This window comes from Alligator sinensis, unplaced genomic scaffold (genome assembly GCF_000455745.1).
Source record: "Alligator sinensis unplaced genomic scaffold, ASM45574v1 scaffold469_2, whole genome shotgun sequence".
Taxonomy (NCBI): domain Eukaryota; kingdom Metazoa; phylum Chordata; order Crocodylia; family Alligatoridae; genus Alligator; species Alligator sinensis.
In genome coordinates, this window is record NW_005842988.1 from 110,691 (window position 1) to 125,410 (window position 14,720).

Consider the following 14,720-nt stretch of genomic DNA (forward strand, 5'->3'; position numbering starts at 1 on the left):
GGCGCTGCCCCCGCTGCCCACGCCACGGGCCGGCGCCACCGCCGTGGCTCTGGGCAAGCAGGTCCTGGTCGTGGGCGGCATGGACTCGCGGCAGAGCCCGCTGGCCTCCGTCGAAGCCTACAATGCCGACGAGGGCAAGTGGGAGCGGAAGACCTCGCTGGCCCAGCCGTCCATGGGCATCGCCGCCATCAGGAGAGGTGCGAGGGGAGCAGGGCAGAGCGGGGCAGTCCTTGGCAGGCTGGGCGCAGGGTGCCTCTCACGGGTGACAGCACAACTGAGCACTTCCCCCGGGTTACGCAGCCAAGACCTGCGGGTGCTCGGCCTAGAGGGGCAGAGCCCGGTGTGGGAGAAGCTGGGGAGCCTGGTGGGGACTTGCTCCTGGGGTCAGCACCTGGAGCCTGCTCCCTGGCCCAGGAGCCTGAGCCCATGGGGTGGGGGTGCTGCTGGGGGGCCTGACCCTGGCCCAGTGGTGCTAGGGGTGCTGCACAGCGGGCCTGGGGCTCAGCGGGCTCGGCCTGGGGTCCCTGTCCACAGCTTGCAGGTGCTGGGCGCAATGCTTTGCTCTGCGGTCCCCTCCCTGGAGCAAAGGCACCCGGGCCCCCAGCCCTGCCCCACTGGCCCTGGCTGCCGTGCCCGGGGGCAGCATGACCCAGTGGTTAGGGTCAGTGCTCGGGTGCCATTGCCTCCCTGTGCAGCCGTAGGCAGGTTGCCTCTGTGGCTCTTGCCCTGCGACCACGGGGCAGTGGCCTGATCCTGCCTGGCTCCAGGACAGAGCCAGAACTGTACAGTGCCTCGGGGCCTTCCCTGAACGCAGCCCCGGGTCGGAGCTGGGCCCGGGGCCGCTCGGCTGTAGCTGGGAGCTGGGCGCTGGACGCCCCGGTGGCAGCCAGTGGCGGGCGGGTGGGAGCAGCACTCAGTAGCATGGCTGGGTTGCCATGGCGTCTCCAGGGAGATGGCGCCGAGTGAGTATAATTAGATGCGATGGCCTTGCGTTCTGTTCTATTTTCAATGTGTGCACGGGGTGGGGGCCACGCGGGGGCCAGCGGGGCCTGGGGTGGAGCGGGCCCCGGGCAGGCCAGGCGCAGGGAGCCACCTGCCCTGGTCTGGAGGGGAGCAGCCGGCCTGGCGCTTGGTGCCCAGGGACGCCTGGCTCCAAGCTGCACATAGATGGGGAGGGCGCCTGCTCAGCTCCACCAGCTCCCCAGCACCCTGCCCCGGGCTGCACGCCTGACGGTCCCTCCTCTTGCAGACGGTACGGTCTACGCGCTCGGGGGCATGGGTGCCGACACCTCCCCGCAGGCGCTGGCACGGGTCTCTGAGCCGGCCAAGGACCTCTGGCAGCCCCTGCCCTCCATGCCCACCCCCTGCTACGGGGCCTCCGCCTTTCTGCAGGGCAGCAAGATCTTCATCTTGGGTGAGTGGCACCAGCCGATGCCTTGAGCCCCATGCTGGCCCTTTGCCAGGGCACAGCCACACGGCCTGGCTTTTGACACCTGTGTGGCCCCTGCCCTGCCCTGGGGCCCCCCTCTGCTCCCCAGCCCCACGGGCTGCACATGTGGGATCCTGGCAGAGCCCGCAGGCCGTCTCAGCTACTCCTCTCTCCCCAGGGGGCCGGCAGGGCAAGCTGCCCGTCACAGCCTTCGAGGCCTTTGACCTGGAGGTGAGGAGCTGGACGCGCTTCCCCAGTGTGCCCAGCCGCCGTGCCTTCTCCAGCTGCGCCATGGTTGAGGGCTGCTTCTTCAGTCTCGGGGGCTTGCAGCAGCCTGGCCCCCACAACTTCTACTCCCGGCCCCACTTCGTCAACACCGTGGAGATGTTCGACCCCGAGCAGGGTGAGCTGGGGATGGGGTCATGCATGGCCTTGGGGCTATGAGCACGTGGGTGTTGGGCTCAGCCTGGGCTGGGGGCAGGAGTAGAGGAGGCCTGTGCTCTCCTCAGCATGCTTAGCTGGGCTGCCCCTGCCCCAGGCTGTGGGAAGGAAGAGGGCATCCCGCAGCAGCGCAGGGCCTCACGCTGCCTCTTCCCTGGCAGGTGCCTGGGTGAAGCCGAGCCGCGCCATCCGCATGCGGGACAAGAGGGCTGACTTCGTGGCAGGCTGCCTTGGTGGGCGAGTAGTGGCGGTGGGTGGCCTCGGTGAGTGCTGGGGCTCTCAGGCTGGGACCTGGCAGTGAAACCTCTGTGGAGCCAAGAAGGGTGGGGGTGGCGGGACCGCAGGACAGTGCCCCGAGGACAGGCACAGCTGGGCCCCCTGGGCTCCCAGCCGGGGCATGTGAAGGGGACACTGCTGTGGAGCCCTGGGAGCCCAGCTGCAGAGCCCTGCAGCACAGGCCCATCGTCCCGTGTCAGCACAGCGCAGCCGTGCCTGCTCACGGGGAAAGCACCTGGCAAACAGGGGAAAATCGATTCCATTCGGGTCAGTTCCCTGCTCCGTCGTGGGAAGTCAGTTACCTCTGTGGCGGGGGCGGGCGGCTACCAGCTGGGGCCACACTTGACTGCTGGCTCCCCTTCGCGCCTGTGCGTCTCAGAGAGTGCCGGACAGTTGCTGCCAGGCAGCCTTTGGTGCCAGCCGCCACGTCTCCTCTGTCTCCCCTCTCTCTCTTGTTGCACGGATCTGGGCCAAGCGGCAGTGCTAACGAACCTGTGCTGGGAGAGCGCAGCAGGCCAAATGGCAGAGCCTGGACTCGCCAAGGGCTGTTGAGAAGCTATGGGGCATGGCCCTCTGCATTGCTGCGCTGACAGGAGCCTGAGGCCGCAGGCCATGGGGGCTGCAGGGACAGGGCAGGCAAAGTTAGCCCCTCGTTGGATCTGGACAGGGGCTACGTCCCAGATTTGGAGTCAGGCCCCCGCCCTGCGTGTTGTCCTGGGCTCAGGATCTCAGCTGTGCAGGGCTGCCCGCTCCTCCACCTCTGCCAGATAAAGGTTAGCACTGTCAGTCAGTGGCACGACCAACCGTGCAGGCAAGAGAGGAGCTGTCCCCAGGGCCCAGCTAGCATGCGCCCTTGGCTGGAGTAGCAGGGACCAGTAGGACAGTGAATGCAGCCCAGTGAATTTCCTGGGTGGGAGACACCTGGGCTCTGGCCAGCTCCTGGGTGGGCAGAGGGAAGCAGTGCCTCCCTGGCTCTGGCTGCCAGTGAGCAGCTGTGGGCAGGCTTGGGGGAGAGGAGGGAGGGTGTGGTGGGCCCGAGCCCTGCGGGGACCAGGGTGATTCCCAGCCAGATGCCTGTGCATTGCTCACACTGGGCAGAGACATGGAGCCCTGGCAGAGCCCTGGCAGCCTTCCCCCACCCCTGGGCAGGCAGGAGGGGCTATGAGGCCCAGGCCCTGGCTGAGAGCCGCAGGGAGTCTGCTTAGGGTTGCCCATGAGTGAAGAGAGCTGTGGGGGAGGTCTCCTGCAATGCAGGAGGGACCAGCTGCCAGCACGAGTTACCATCAGGGTTTGTTAGGGGGCTTTTGTCTCCAGTTATTAGCATTACTCTGGCTTCAGAACAAATGGCTTTAATTATGCACGGGCAGGAGGCAGGGAGGGAGGTGCCTGTATGCAGCTGGAGCATTCAGCGCTCCCTCAGGAATGGGCCTTCGCAGGCATCGTGGGTCCCAGCAGCAGGCTGTATGGCACCCGTGTGCAAGTCTCCTCCGTCTCACGGCCGAGCACCTGTGACTGGGCTCGGCAGCGCAGGCTGGGCTCACTGCCGGGCTCCCACTGCCATCCAGGCTGCTGCTTTTCACGGCAGCCACCCTGAGATCCCGCCAGGGTAGGCAAGAGTATGGCCGCCCGATTTGTTGTGGGCAGCGACCTCCTGAGCAGAGGCAGAGGGCTGGGAGAGTGTGGGACTCGGCATTTAGATCTGGGCCCGGCCTGAAATGGCAGGCACCCCCCTGCTGGGCGGAGGAGCCCGCCGAACCAGGTGCAGGCGCTGGGCTGGGCTGGGCTGCAGCGGCGGGGGTTGCCACGGGCAGTGCAGCCATGCTGCGTCCCAAGGGAGGTGGGAGGGAGGGGACCTCTCCCCCGTTGTGAGCAGGAGCTCAGCGGTGTGTGTGTTCTCCTGCAGGGAACCAGCCGTGCCCTCTCGACTCGGTGGAAGGATTTAGCTTGAGCAGGAAGAAGTGGGAGCCGCTGCCACCCATGCCCACGGGCCGCTGTTCCTGCTCCAGCTTCCAGGCACAAAACCTGCTCTTTGTGATCGGTGGGGTGGCGCAGGGGCCCAGCAGCGCTGTGGAGGCACTGTGCCTGCGGGAGGGGGCCTGACAGCAGCTCCCACCACCAAGGATCCAGCAGCAGGCCTGAGGACCAAGTGCCTGAAGACGGCGGCGGGGAGCAAAAGCTGTAGTTGCTGTGGCGGGCACCGGAGCAGTGACGTTTTCTTTCACTGTTTAGAAAACTAATTTCAGCTTCTTCAAGTCTAGAGTAGCTCGGTGGTGGGCGCTGGCTCTGTCTTGCCTGGGAAGGGGGGAGAATCGGCTCCATCCACCCCCTCAATGGAGCAGGGAGGGACAGTCCTCGGCAGAGGCAAGCTGGCATCCTGCCCTTGCTGGCCTAAGCTGCCTGTTGTCCAGTTTGGGTGTCTGTGCCGTCCTTTTGCAGCTGTATCGTGTGCCGCACAGTGAGGAGAGAGGAGGAGAGGGGCTATATGCTCATAGTGAGCGCTGTGTCGTTGTAGACCCAGTCTGTGTCTCATGTAGCACATCGGGTGCCCTGTAGCTCAGTGCCTAGGAGGTGACGTAGCACCTCAAATAAACCAACAAGTGGAATTTTATCCATGCCGAAGCCTTGCATTGCTGAGCATCTGCAGGTAGCACCGGAGGGTGGCTAGGCAGGCGAAACAGGCTGGCTCAGCCACTGGGGCTCCAGCAGCTGTGGGGAAGGGAGCACACTGCTGTCTCTATGGGAATCAGGGCTCTGGTCTAAGTGGGGGCACGCAGCTGTCACATGTTCTCATGTGTGGTGGGCTTCCCCTGATCTCAGGTCGGGCACCAGGTCCCTGTGCTTCCCCAGGATCCCCTTGGCAGGCCTGCACCCCTGGGCCAGCTCCTCCTGAAGTATAGAATCACAGAAAATGAGGGTTGAAGGGACCTCAGGAGGTCACATCTAGTCCAACCCCTGTTTCATAGTTTCATGTAGCTAGGGTCAGGAGGGACCTGAACAGATCATCTAGCCTGACCCCCTGCCACAGGCAGGAATGAATGCTGGGTTCACAAGACCCCAGACAGGTGATCATCCAACCTCCTCTTGAATTTGCCCAAGGTAGGGGCGAGGACCACTTCCCTGGGAAATTGGTTCCAGATTTTGGCCACCCTAACAGTAAAATATTGCCTTCTAATCTCTAACCTAAACCTATTCTCCATCAACTTATTACCATTGTTCCTCGTCACCCCAGGCGGTGCTGGGGAGAAAAGGGATCTTCCTATTTGCTGTTGATCCCCCCTGATGAGTTTGTAGGCAGCTCAAAGCAGGACCAGTCCCAACTACATCATCCCAGGCAAGACTCTGTCTACCTAGGTTTTGAAAACCTCCAAGGATGGAGAGTCCATCACCTCTCTGGGTAACCTGTTCCAGTGCTTCACCACCCTCCTCGTGAGAAAATTCTTCCTAATATCGAACTGAAACATCCCTTGCTGCAATGGGAGCCCATTGCTCCTTGTTCCATCCTCTGCCCCCACTGAGAACAGTCCAGCTCCATCCTCTTTTGAGTGCCCCATCAGGCAGTTGAAGGCTGCTATTAAATCCCCCTCAGTCTTCTCTTCTCCAGACTAATCACAAACCAAGTTCCCTCAGCCTCTCCTCACAAGTTATGTTCCGCAGCCCCCGAACCATTTTTGTTGCTCTCCACTGGACTCTCTCCAATTTGTCCACATCCTTTCTGTAGTGGGGGGCCCACAACTGGACACAGGACTCCAGATGTGGCCTCCCCAGTGCAGAATAGAGGGGAAGAATCACTGACCTCAATCTGCTGGCAACGCTCCTACCAGTGCAGCCCAGGATGCCGGTAGTCTTCCTGACAACAAGGGCACACTGCTGGCTCAGATTCAGCTTACTGCCTGGGCAGTGCATCTCTCCGCACAGCTTATCTGTGCCATCTTGTGCAGCTGTATCCCACCCAGCTTCTCCAGCCTTCCTCTGCAGACCCTCTCTGTGTCCGCCTCCTATCTGGAGACCCCTTTTAAGTGTTTAGTGTCTTCCAGTCTCTAGGCTGCAGCCCGGCAGAGCAGCTGTGTCACTCAGGTGGGTGGACGGCAGAAGGAAAGAAGCCTCAGCTCCCTTCCTCTGACATTGCACTGACTCTCGACCTAAACAGAATACGTTCTTCCCTGCGTTGCTAAAGTCAGGAGCTCTGAGTGGTTCCCAGGGGAAGTTCGCTTGTGGACTGCAAAGCAGCAGCAGCTCTTCAACGCAGAACTGCCTCTTCTGTGGCTCAGGCCCAGCTAACCGGGAGAGGTGTAAGCACTTTCCAGGCTATGCAGTGTGACCCAGGGCAGGGCCCTTACTGATGCACCCACGTGCTGCCAGGTGGGCTGGGCTACCAGATGGAGCCCTCCGCTAACAAGGGAGCCCTGCAGGCTATGGAGCCACATGGGGAATGCTAATTACATTAGAAATGAAAATGATGATGCTAATCAAGGCCTGCTCCAGATGCACTTATGCTCCAGCTCCCTGGCGGCAGAGCGGGAAGTGCCAGGAGAGTTTGTGTGTCACCTGGTTCTTGCTGCTTGCGGCACAGTGTGCTGGAGAGTCTGTGCCTGTCTGGGTTCTCTTTGGACAGAGAAGGGGGATTTCATCCTCCTTTCATCTTTGGCCCTGGGCTAGGAGATTCATATGCCCCCCCGTGTCCTGAAATCCTGGGGTCTTGCCTGCAAGGCCTGAGTGCACTGGCCCCACCCAGGGGAAGCTGGAATCTCTCCGGAGGGTGTGGGGGCAGGGGCTGGGGCAGGGGCAGGCAAAAGGCTTGCAAAGGGAGTTTTACCTGGGAAAGCTATTCCCTGAGCTGCCCCGCTCAAGGACAAGACTGTTGGACTGATCCCATCCTGCTCGGCTTTGTATGGCCACATGGGAGGCAGTATCCTAACAGGCTACTCCCTGTGTGGCCTGTGGCTGCTAGCTCCACTCTGCCACTGGGGGCATGAACGCAGAGAGGATCGGTGACCCAGCCAGACCGTGCGGCTGGTCCGTGGCACAGCTGGGTGTAGGACCCAAGAGTCGTGAGCCAACTCTGTTCTGATCGTGCTACCATCCACCCTCCAAGAAAGACTCGGGGAAAGGAAGAATGGTCTCTAATGAGCTTGGCGGGAACATCCACCCACCTCATCTAACTGAGCTCTGCTACAGATGCCTGAACACGTCCAGCTGGGGCCCTTTGCTCCTGATTAACAAGCTGGAGGAGTGCTCAGCTCTGTTCTGTTCTGCTCTGCTAGCTTGCTCCTTTGCAGACAGTGTCATGTGCAGCCTGCAAGGGCAAGGTGAGGATTGAGTTGGGCTAGAAGCTGCTGCTGCATCTGGGCTACTTGGCCCATCTCCTCTCCCAAGAAGGGAGATGGGGCAAAGGCTCCATGGAGGCCCATAGGGTCTTTGTGGCTATTGGTTTTATGTGGGAGGCGCTCGGGTAGGGTGGGGAGGGGTGTCAGTGTAAACTCTGGGCTGGGGAGAGGGTGGATGGTGTGCTGACCCTCACGGAGCTGGCTTAATGCCTTTCTGAAGTGCTTCCTGACACCTGGCCCCAAATCCAACACCAGGGGCTTGGAGGGACAATGGTCTGGGCACTTTTGCGTGGTCCTGGTAGTGAGGCGTGGCTCCCCAGTTTCTGGCTTTGCAGGGACAGGGGTGGTTGTCATCTGAAGATTGCCCCAGCTGACCATGGGGACCAGGGAGACCTGCATCAAATGAGGCAAACGCACGTTGACTGATCTGTCGTGCGATAGAAACCTTCTGTCACAGCATATCATGCTTGCTTACGTGCATGCTGTTCTGTGGGGTGACAGGGCTGTGGGCACTGTGGAGCTGACGCATGAGGGGTGACAGCTCTGATTGTACCTGTTGTGAAACTGCTGCAGAGCCTAACTAGCAACAAACTGGCAGCTGCCATTCTCAGGTTTCTAATGTTAGAAGCCAGGATAGCTTGTATCAGTGGTAGATGCCAAGCCACTGCTCCAAGTGCCTGGACCATGCAGAGACGAACGGGGCACCCAGCCAGAGCTGCAGCACCCCAGGGGGAAGTGCATTATGAGACATTTGTGCAGCACACACTAATGGTCCCTGGGAAGGGCAATGGGCTCTTCCTGGCGGGCAGCGCCTACCCACAACACGCAGCAGTCACATTTGTCCATGCCTTGTGTAATCAGGTGCCAGTTCATCTCAGAGCAGAGGAGGCTGGAACTAGCTTTGAACCCAGACATTAGGTATTTTACATGTGTATAATTAGCGTGAAAGATTGTGCAAGACACCTGTAGCACACTCAAATGGCTGGCTGTATGCAAGTGTAAGTCTTTGAACAGTGGCATCAGCTGAATGGTGGCTGCTCCAGTCACGTCCTCCTACTTGTCCTCTCCCCACAGAGCACAAAATGCAGAGGGACCTGGCTCACTGCCTGTCACAGCAAGGTACAGCCAGTGTTGTCCCATACTTAAGCAAACCTTCATCTTATTGCAATTTCCTTTAGTTAGTGAGGATTAACTTCATACAAGTTACGTCCTCTTCATATCATTTTCCCCCTCAAAAAGTAGCGTTAAATGTAATTTGTCCTCAATATTTTCCCTCCGGTACATTCATCTGAAATAGCAGCTTCAAACCCTGTATATCTTGCAACTCCTGTGGCCCAAGCTGCTCCCTTTTTTTGTCATGGTGAGAGCCATATGCCAGCCAGCTGCTTGATGGCCACCCAGGGACATTTGTTTGCACTACTGCCTTCCCAAGCATTTGATGAGAGGAACTTCAGATCCTGAAGAAGAGTCATCAGCTTCCATAGTGGGCCTAGCCACTTCTAAGTCCTAGCTAGCCAGTGCCTCAGGAGACAATAAATGATGCTTAATATCACTACTGGCAAAGAAATGCATGGGTATGAGACTGTGAAGGGCCACCTCCGCACCACGGCAAGGGAGATCACATGCTTGGCCAGACACAATTCCCAGAACTGACCTCCTTATTCCATAAGAAGTAGCTTAAACCCTCTTTTCTCCCAGGAATGGAGGTCTTGCCCTGCTTACGCAGCAGGGACAAAGATACCAGCTCAGTACCCAAGCCCTGCCTCTCCTTGTGCACCTGCATCTGACAGTCTTGGAGGCTGCCAGTCCGCGGCACTAACACTGGCATCAGAAATGACAACAGAAGCCTTGGTTCAAACTGGCTGATTGGGTGTGTGTCCAGTTTTGGGCACCGCACTTCAGGAGGGATGTGGATAACTTTGAGACGGTTCAGAGGAGGGCCACTCATATGGTTGAGGGCCTGCAGGTAAGCCCCTATGAAAGCAGACTAAGGGACCTGAATCTCTTTAGCCTCCGCAAGAGAAGGCTGAGAGGCAATCTTGTGACTGCCTACAAACTCATCGGGGGGGTCAGGAGGGAATAGGGAACACTCTGTTTACCAGGGCGCCCCTCGGGGTTACCAGAAATAATGGGTACAAACTGAAGGAGAGTAGATTTAGATTGGACATAAAGAAGAAATTATTTATGGTAAGGGTTGCCAAAATATGGAATAGGCTTCCAAGGGAGGTGGTGCTTTGCCCTACGTTGGAGGTGTTCAAGAGGAGATTAGACAGGCATCTGGCTGGGGTTACTTAACCCCAGCGCTCTTTGCTGCCTGGAGCAGGGGGTCGGACTTGATGATCTACCAGGTCCCTTCCAACTCTAGAAATCTATGTCAGGAGCAGCTAGGTTTCTGGCAGCATCCTCTGTGCTGATGTGCTGTGCTCTGGATCTCTGGCCTAATAGTACCAACGGCACCTCAAAATACCCATTGTCCAGAAATAGCAGTCTTCCTCCTATCCCAGGCCAGTGAAGAATGAACAAAGAGATGCTCCATCTTGGGCTCAGTGTGGTGGCACTTGCCTTGCTCATCCTTTCTGTTCAGGCTTAGGGCTGGTTTGCAGTTCTTGACCTCCAAGACACGTTTTCTATGCTGCTTTCCAGCAATTCACCAGCTGACAAGAAGTGTTTGTGATTCAGAGCATTAGATTGCCAATACAAGATGCTATCGGTTGGTCTGAGAACTTTAGCAAGATGCTCGGCTGTGGCAGCAGCTCCTCTATCTGTACCTAGACAATTGGCTAATCGAGGGCAGATTTCATCATGAGGTTATCACAGCACTATATTATGTTTTCACCTATTCAGACTGCTGAGTCTCCTGGTGAATTATGAAAAATCATCTCTGACCCCCATCACCCATCCCTCAATCAGCTCCAAATCAGTGAATGAATATCTTCCCAAGGACAGATTTTGCTGTCTCCAGAGAAATGTAATCAGACCCAAATTAGTGTGCATGTATATGACACTGCTAACCAGTGTCACCCAGCCCCTTGCAAGGCTGGCTGAGGTTGGCATAGTACCTCATTGTTATACAAATAGACTTTTTGCTTATTGCTTTTAATCTTATGAATTTTCTTGAGTCTTGCATTGCCTTAAGATGCTGCATTTTGTATTGCTCTGTAGCTTGACATAAATGCTCAACCTTTGTATGTGTGAGAGAATGGGTGAGAGCGTGTCTGTGGAAAAGGAAAAGATCAGCTAGCAACTGGCTGAAGAATACGGACAGATAAAAGACCAAAACAAGAAGAATCCGCCCCAGAACAGTGAGAGAATAATGGCAATTGACCTTCAAGGAAGAACACAGTGATAACACTGCAAAAGCTGAGAGGACTGAGTGAATTGACAAGGCTATAAAAGATGGGGCGAGACATACCGATTTTGGATCTTGTTCTGCATGTCATCCTGGAGCATTGGTTCATCTGATGAGATGGATCGGCAGGAGTCTTGCTCCTGCTCGTGATCAACTTGGCTGGCCACTAAGTTGATCTGAGCACTGATAAGACTGGTAACGTATACCAGAGCAAAACAGAATTTGGGATATGAATGGGGGGGCAGGGGGAGGGATGAATGAAGTGTTTAATCAATAAACGCAGCACCTTGCCTTATCTTCCCTCATAAGGTCTCGCTTATGATTTGAGCAATTGGCAATTTGTATAACACCACGAGCCTCAGAAGACCATGCATGTTGTAACCCCAGCTCAACCAGTTCTGCCATCACTGAACTGGTGGTGGTCAGCCCCCAAGAATGTTTGGAAGGGACCCCTTCTCTCCACACCTCCTCCAACAACAAAGGACTTATTACAGATACAGCAAAGACAGTCAGGGCACACATTCGGGCCATCTCTGCATTTAAGGAACTCTTCCCTTAGGGACATGATTCATCATGTAAATGTCCTCGAACTGCAGGGGATCGGATTAGCTTGCAGAGCGGTCCAGCTTGTTCCGCAGAACTGCACTGTGCAGCTTCTCGCAGGCAGTACATCTGCAGTACATTGTTATGCTGGAGGCCAATGAAACCTCACTGAAGCCAGTGGATGTAACAGTTGCACTTCAGTCAGTGTAAATGCAGGAGTCAGTTCATCCCCTTCAGGAGTAAAAGAACAGGAGCCACATGTAACATCAGTCAGGAGCAGAACAATGTGGGTGGAAGAGTTTCATTGGAGGCTGAATACAAATGTAGGAGGCCTGGGTATTGTTTGATGGAGATGTGTGTGTGAGAGTCAGTCAAAAGGATCACAGCAGCAGAATGCCCAGGACAGCCAGAGAAACACTTGCAGTGTGACCTTGTAAGAAAACTGGGAGAGTCTGGCTGGCAATAGAGTTTAGGCATGTAAAGCAAGGGCGCGGTCTCCTGCTGTTTGGTGCCTACTGTGTTTGGGGAAATAGGAGCTTGTAAATAAATGGGGTTGCCTCAGAGCAGGAGATGCGGTTCCTCCTAATAGAAACAGCCCACAAGGCCCAGGATATTGGCTAACAGTTTCAGTCAAGGGGGTCACGGTGTTCTACAAACAAGGAAGGAGATGGTTATCACCCCCCTATGCCAGTGTGCAAACAAGTTATGGTCATGCTGACAATGTGAGCACCCCAAATGCTCTCCCTTTTCCTGGAGCAGGCTTCTTAAGCCAAAAACCCATCAGCAACCATGGATGGTTTCTGAAGAGCTCTGTTGTCATGCCTACATTTCACCATCATGTCAATAGCATGTTCCAGGCATGCTCTGTGTTCATTTTTATTGCCACAGGTCACTCGTTAAGGAGGAGGCCACTTCTTCCCAGGGGCTATCCAGATGGACTGTTCAGTGAATCTCAATCTGCTGTCACATGGCTGGCGCTACCCATCCTCCAAGCATAGCTGCATATGCTGCTGAGAAACCCAAGCTGCCATCTCTGCAGGATTTAGAAGCATCCCATCACTGAGATCTGCAGGGCAGCATTTGGCAGAGTGCTGCTGCGGTCACTTGTTATTTAACAGCAGTCAGCAGTTCTCCATCCTGCTTTCTAGATGGAGACAGGCTTATCAGTCATCTACAGTATGATCCACACAGACATGCGCTTGGAGAGGACAGTCTCTTTGACAGTGACTGGTTCTTGGAGATGATGTGGTGGCTGGTGTGGATCCTGCACTCTGCCCCCAGCATCCTTGTTGCATGAGCGGCTGAATTAGCGAGGGAGCAGAGGGGGGCCAAGGCTGTTCTGCCCATCCAGCCTTTCGGGGGAAGACAGGAGCACATGCATGGTCATGTGGATGCTGCTGTTCCTAGATTCCAACTTTGTGCACGAGGCACAGCTGCACTTAGACAACCTCTCATACAGCTACAGTTACTGCAGGTCAGCATCCACCTGCTGAGCCATTTTGTTCTGATTTCAGCAACTCTGAAATCAGGCAGTTAAGACAATCCCACTTCAAACTAAGCTTGCTGGGTCACTTAGCCTGAACTGGAATGTTCTTCCAGGGATTGGCAGAGCTCACTAATGCAAATGACTGGTGTGGTGCTGGGGTCTGCATTGCTCACAGACTAGATGACCATAATGTCCCCTCTGTCCATGAGATTTTTGAATGTCTGTAAAGTGCTTGTAATTCCTTGGTGGAAACAGGTTACAGAGGGCAAAGGTTCTTGTTTCATCACCTCCTACCTTTGTGCTAGCAACTGAAACACCAGGGAGATGTCCAGACATGGTAGTGTGCTTGGTCACTTGCTTCATTGTCTGGAGAAATTACCCAGGAGGTGGTGCAAGGGCTGCTTTGTGATGTCCTGGGTGAAGTCACTCCCACATCTGCTTCTGAAGTTGCCATAGAAACCACTGGTGTGGTAGCAGGAAGTATCAACAGGGAGCTCCTAATTAGTAATTGAGCAATACCTCAGCAGCCAATAAAATATATTGGCAGCTTGACAAGGTCAGTGGTTCACAGTATGCTACCAAGTCTGAGGAAGGGTTTTGAACAGAGACTGCTGCTCTCTGAAAACAAAAGCAACTCCTTGGTGAGATGCAGGTGGCACGGAGTCTCTGGGAGCTGGTTTCCATTTATGTCTAAAACCAAGTGGACAGTTGGGCGCTTTTGGTTTGCTCATCCTGGATGTTTATCCCCTTGCAGAGTGTAGCGTGGTTTGCCAAGCTGCCGCAGCCAGCAGTAAGGCAGAGAGGGAACATGAAAGGCGAGCCTGCAGGCCTAGGGTGAGATGGTTTTGAAGGGCTCTGGCCGGCGCTATCCCAGCGGTTTGGAATTTATCAGTTGCATAAGCACAAATTGCTTAGAGTTAAATGACTGCCTCCCCCTGCCCAGCTTGGAGAGACATGGTCGGAGGTACCCAAGTGTTCAGACCCTGGAACAGTGCAGAACTACGGTGATAAGACAAATCCAGCAGTTGTGAGGGGACCAATCTAATTTGTGTTCTAAATTTATAAACCACTTAAGATGCAAAGCGTTTAGTTCTATGGGAATTACAGCAAATTCAGACTTTTTCAATGACCCTTAGTGCTACCTTCAGCTGGGGCATTCCTTCTTCTATAGGAATTAAATATGACTATAACATAACAAACTACTCAGATGTACTTCCCCTTCTGATCACTCTGTTCAATGTGATGTGGCAGGCTCCCCACCTTTTAATCATCTTGTGTTAGAGTTTCAAAAATAAGCATACTTCCCAGGCTCTGTCCCTCAAAAGTCTCATGCCTCTTCACAAGTCATTAGGTACTTGCAGAGCTGAAGGCTTATCAAAAGTTAATGGGATTTGGGCTTCCAAATCGTGTAGGAGTTTTTAAAGATTTTGCCTTAGGTGATCAGCTTTCCCTGGGGTATTACATACAGGGTACTCAGAAGAGAGAGAGAAATGAAATTTTGATACAGAGTGGGTAAGATCACACCATTTTGTACTTTACTGCAGCTTTTCCTTACTTGTGGCTAGGGGACCACAGAGACCATGCAGGCCTGTAGTGGCCTCGGCAGAGTTCATAAGGCAGGGTGGGTTTACAAGCCACAGACTGGCTTTGCTTTGGTATGTTAATTCTGGTGTTGCTCACTGTTTCATTGTTACAATGCTGATAGGGCTGTGCGGTGGGATGCAGTGGGCCAATACAAAACAGACCCCTGACCCAAAGTACTTACAGCCAAAAGGTACAGATGAAAATGAGGCCAGGCCCTTTAAGTCGACAATTGCTCTTCTTTTGACTTAGGTGAGTGTTAAATCCAACCTACCTGCACTTAGGTCCAAT

The 14,720-nt window shown here is 55.3% G+C and overlaps 1 protein-coding gene across 1 annotated transcript in view; it reads left to right on the forward strand.

The window, feature by feature from the left end:
* The window catches only part of KLHDC8B (kelch domain containing 8B), a 10,974-nt gene extending 6,220 nt beyond the window's left edge, over positions 1-4,754 (forward strand). The window contains exons 6-10 of the mRNA XM_006036629.2: positions 1-197; positions 1,250-1,414; positions 1,608-1,832; positions 2,032-2,133; positions 4,050-4,754. Coding sequence (XP_006036691.2) covers positions 1-197; positions 1,250-1,414; positions 1,608-1,832; positions 2,032-2,133; positions 4,050-4,246 — 886 coding nt within the window. The 3' untranslated portion in view covers positions 4,247-4,754. The remainder of the gene's footprint in view (positions 198-1,249; positions 1,415-1,607; positions 1,833-2,031; positions 2,134-4,049) is intronic.
* The last annotated feature ends 9,966 nt before the right edge of the window (positions 4,755-14,720 follow it).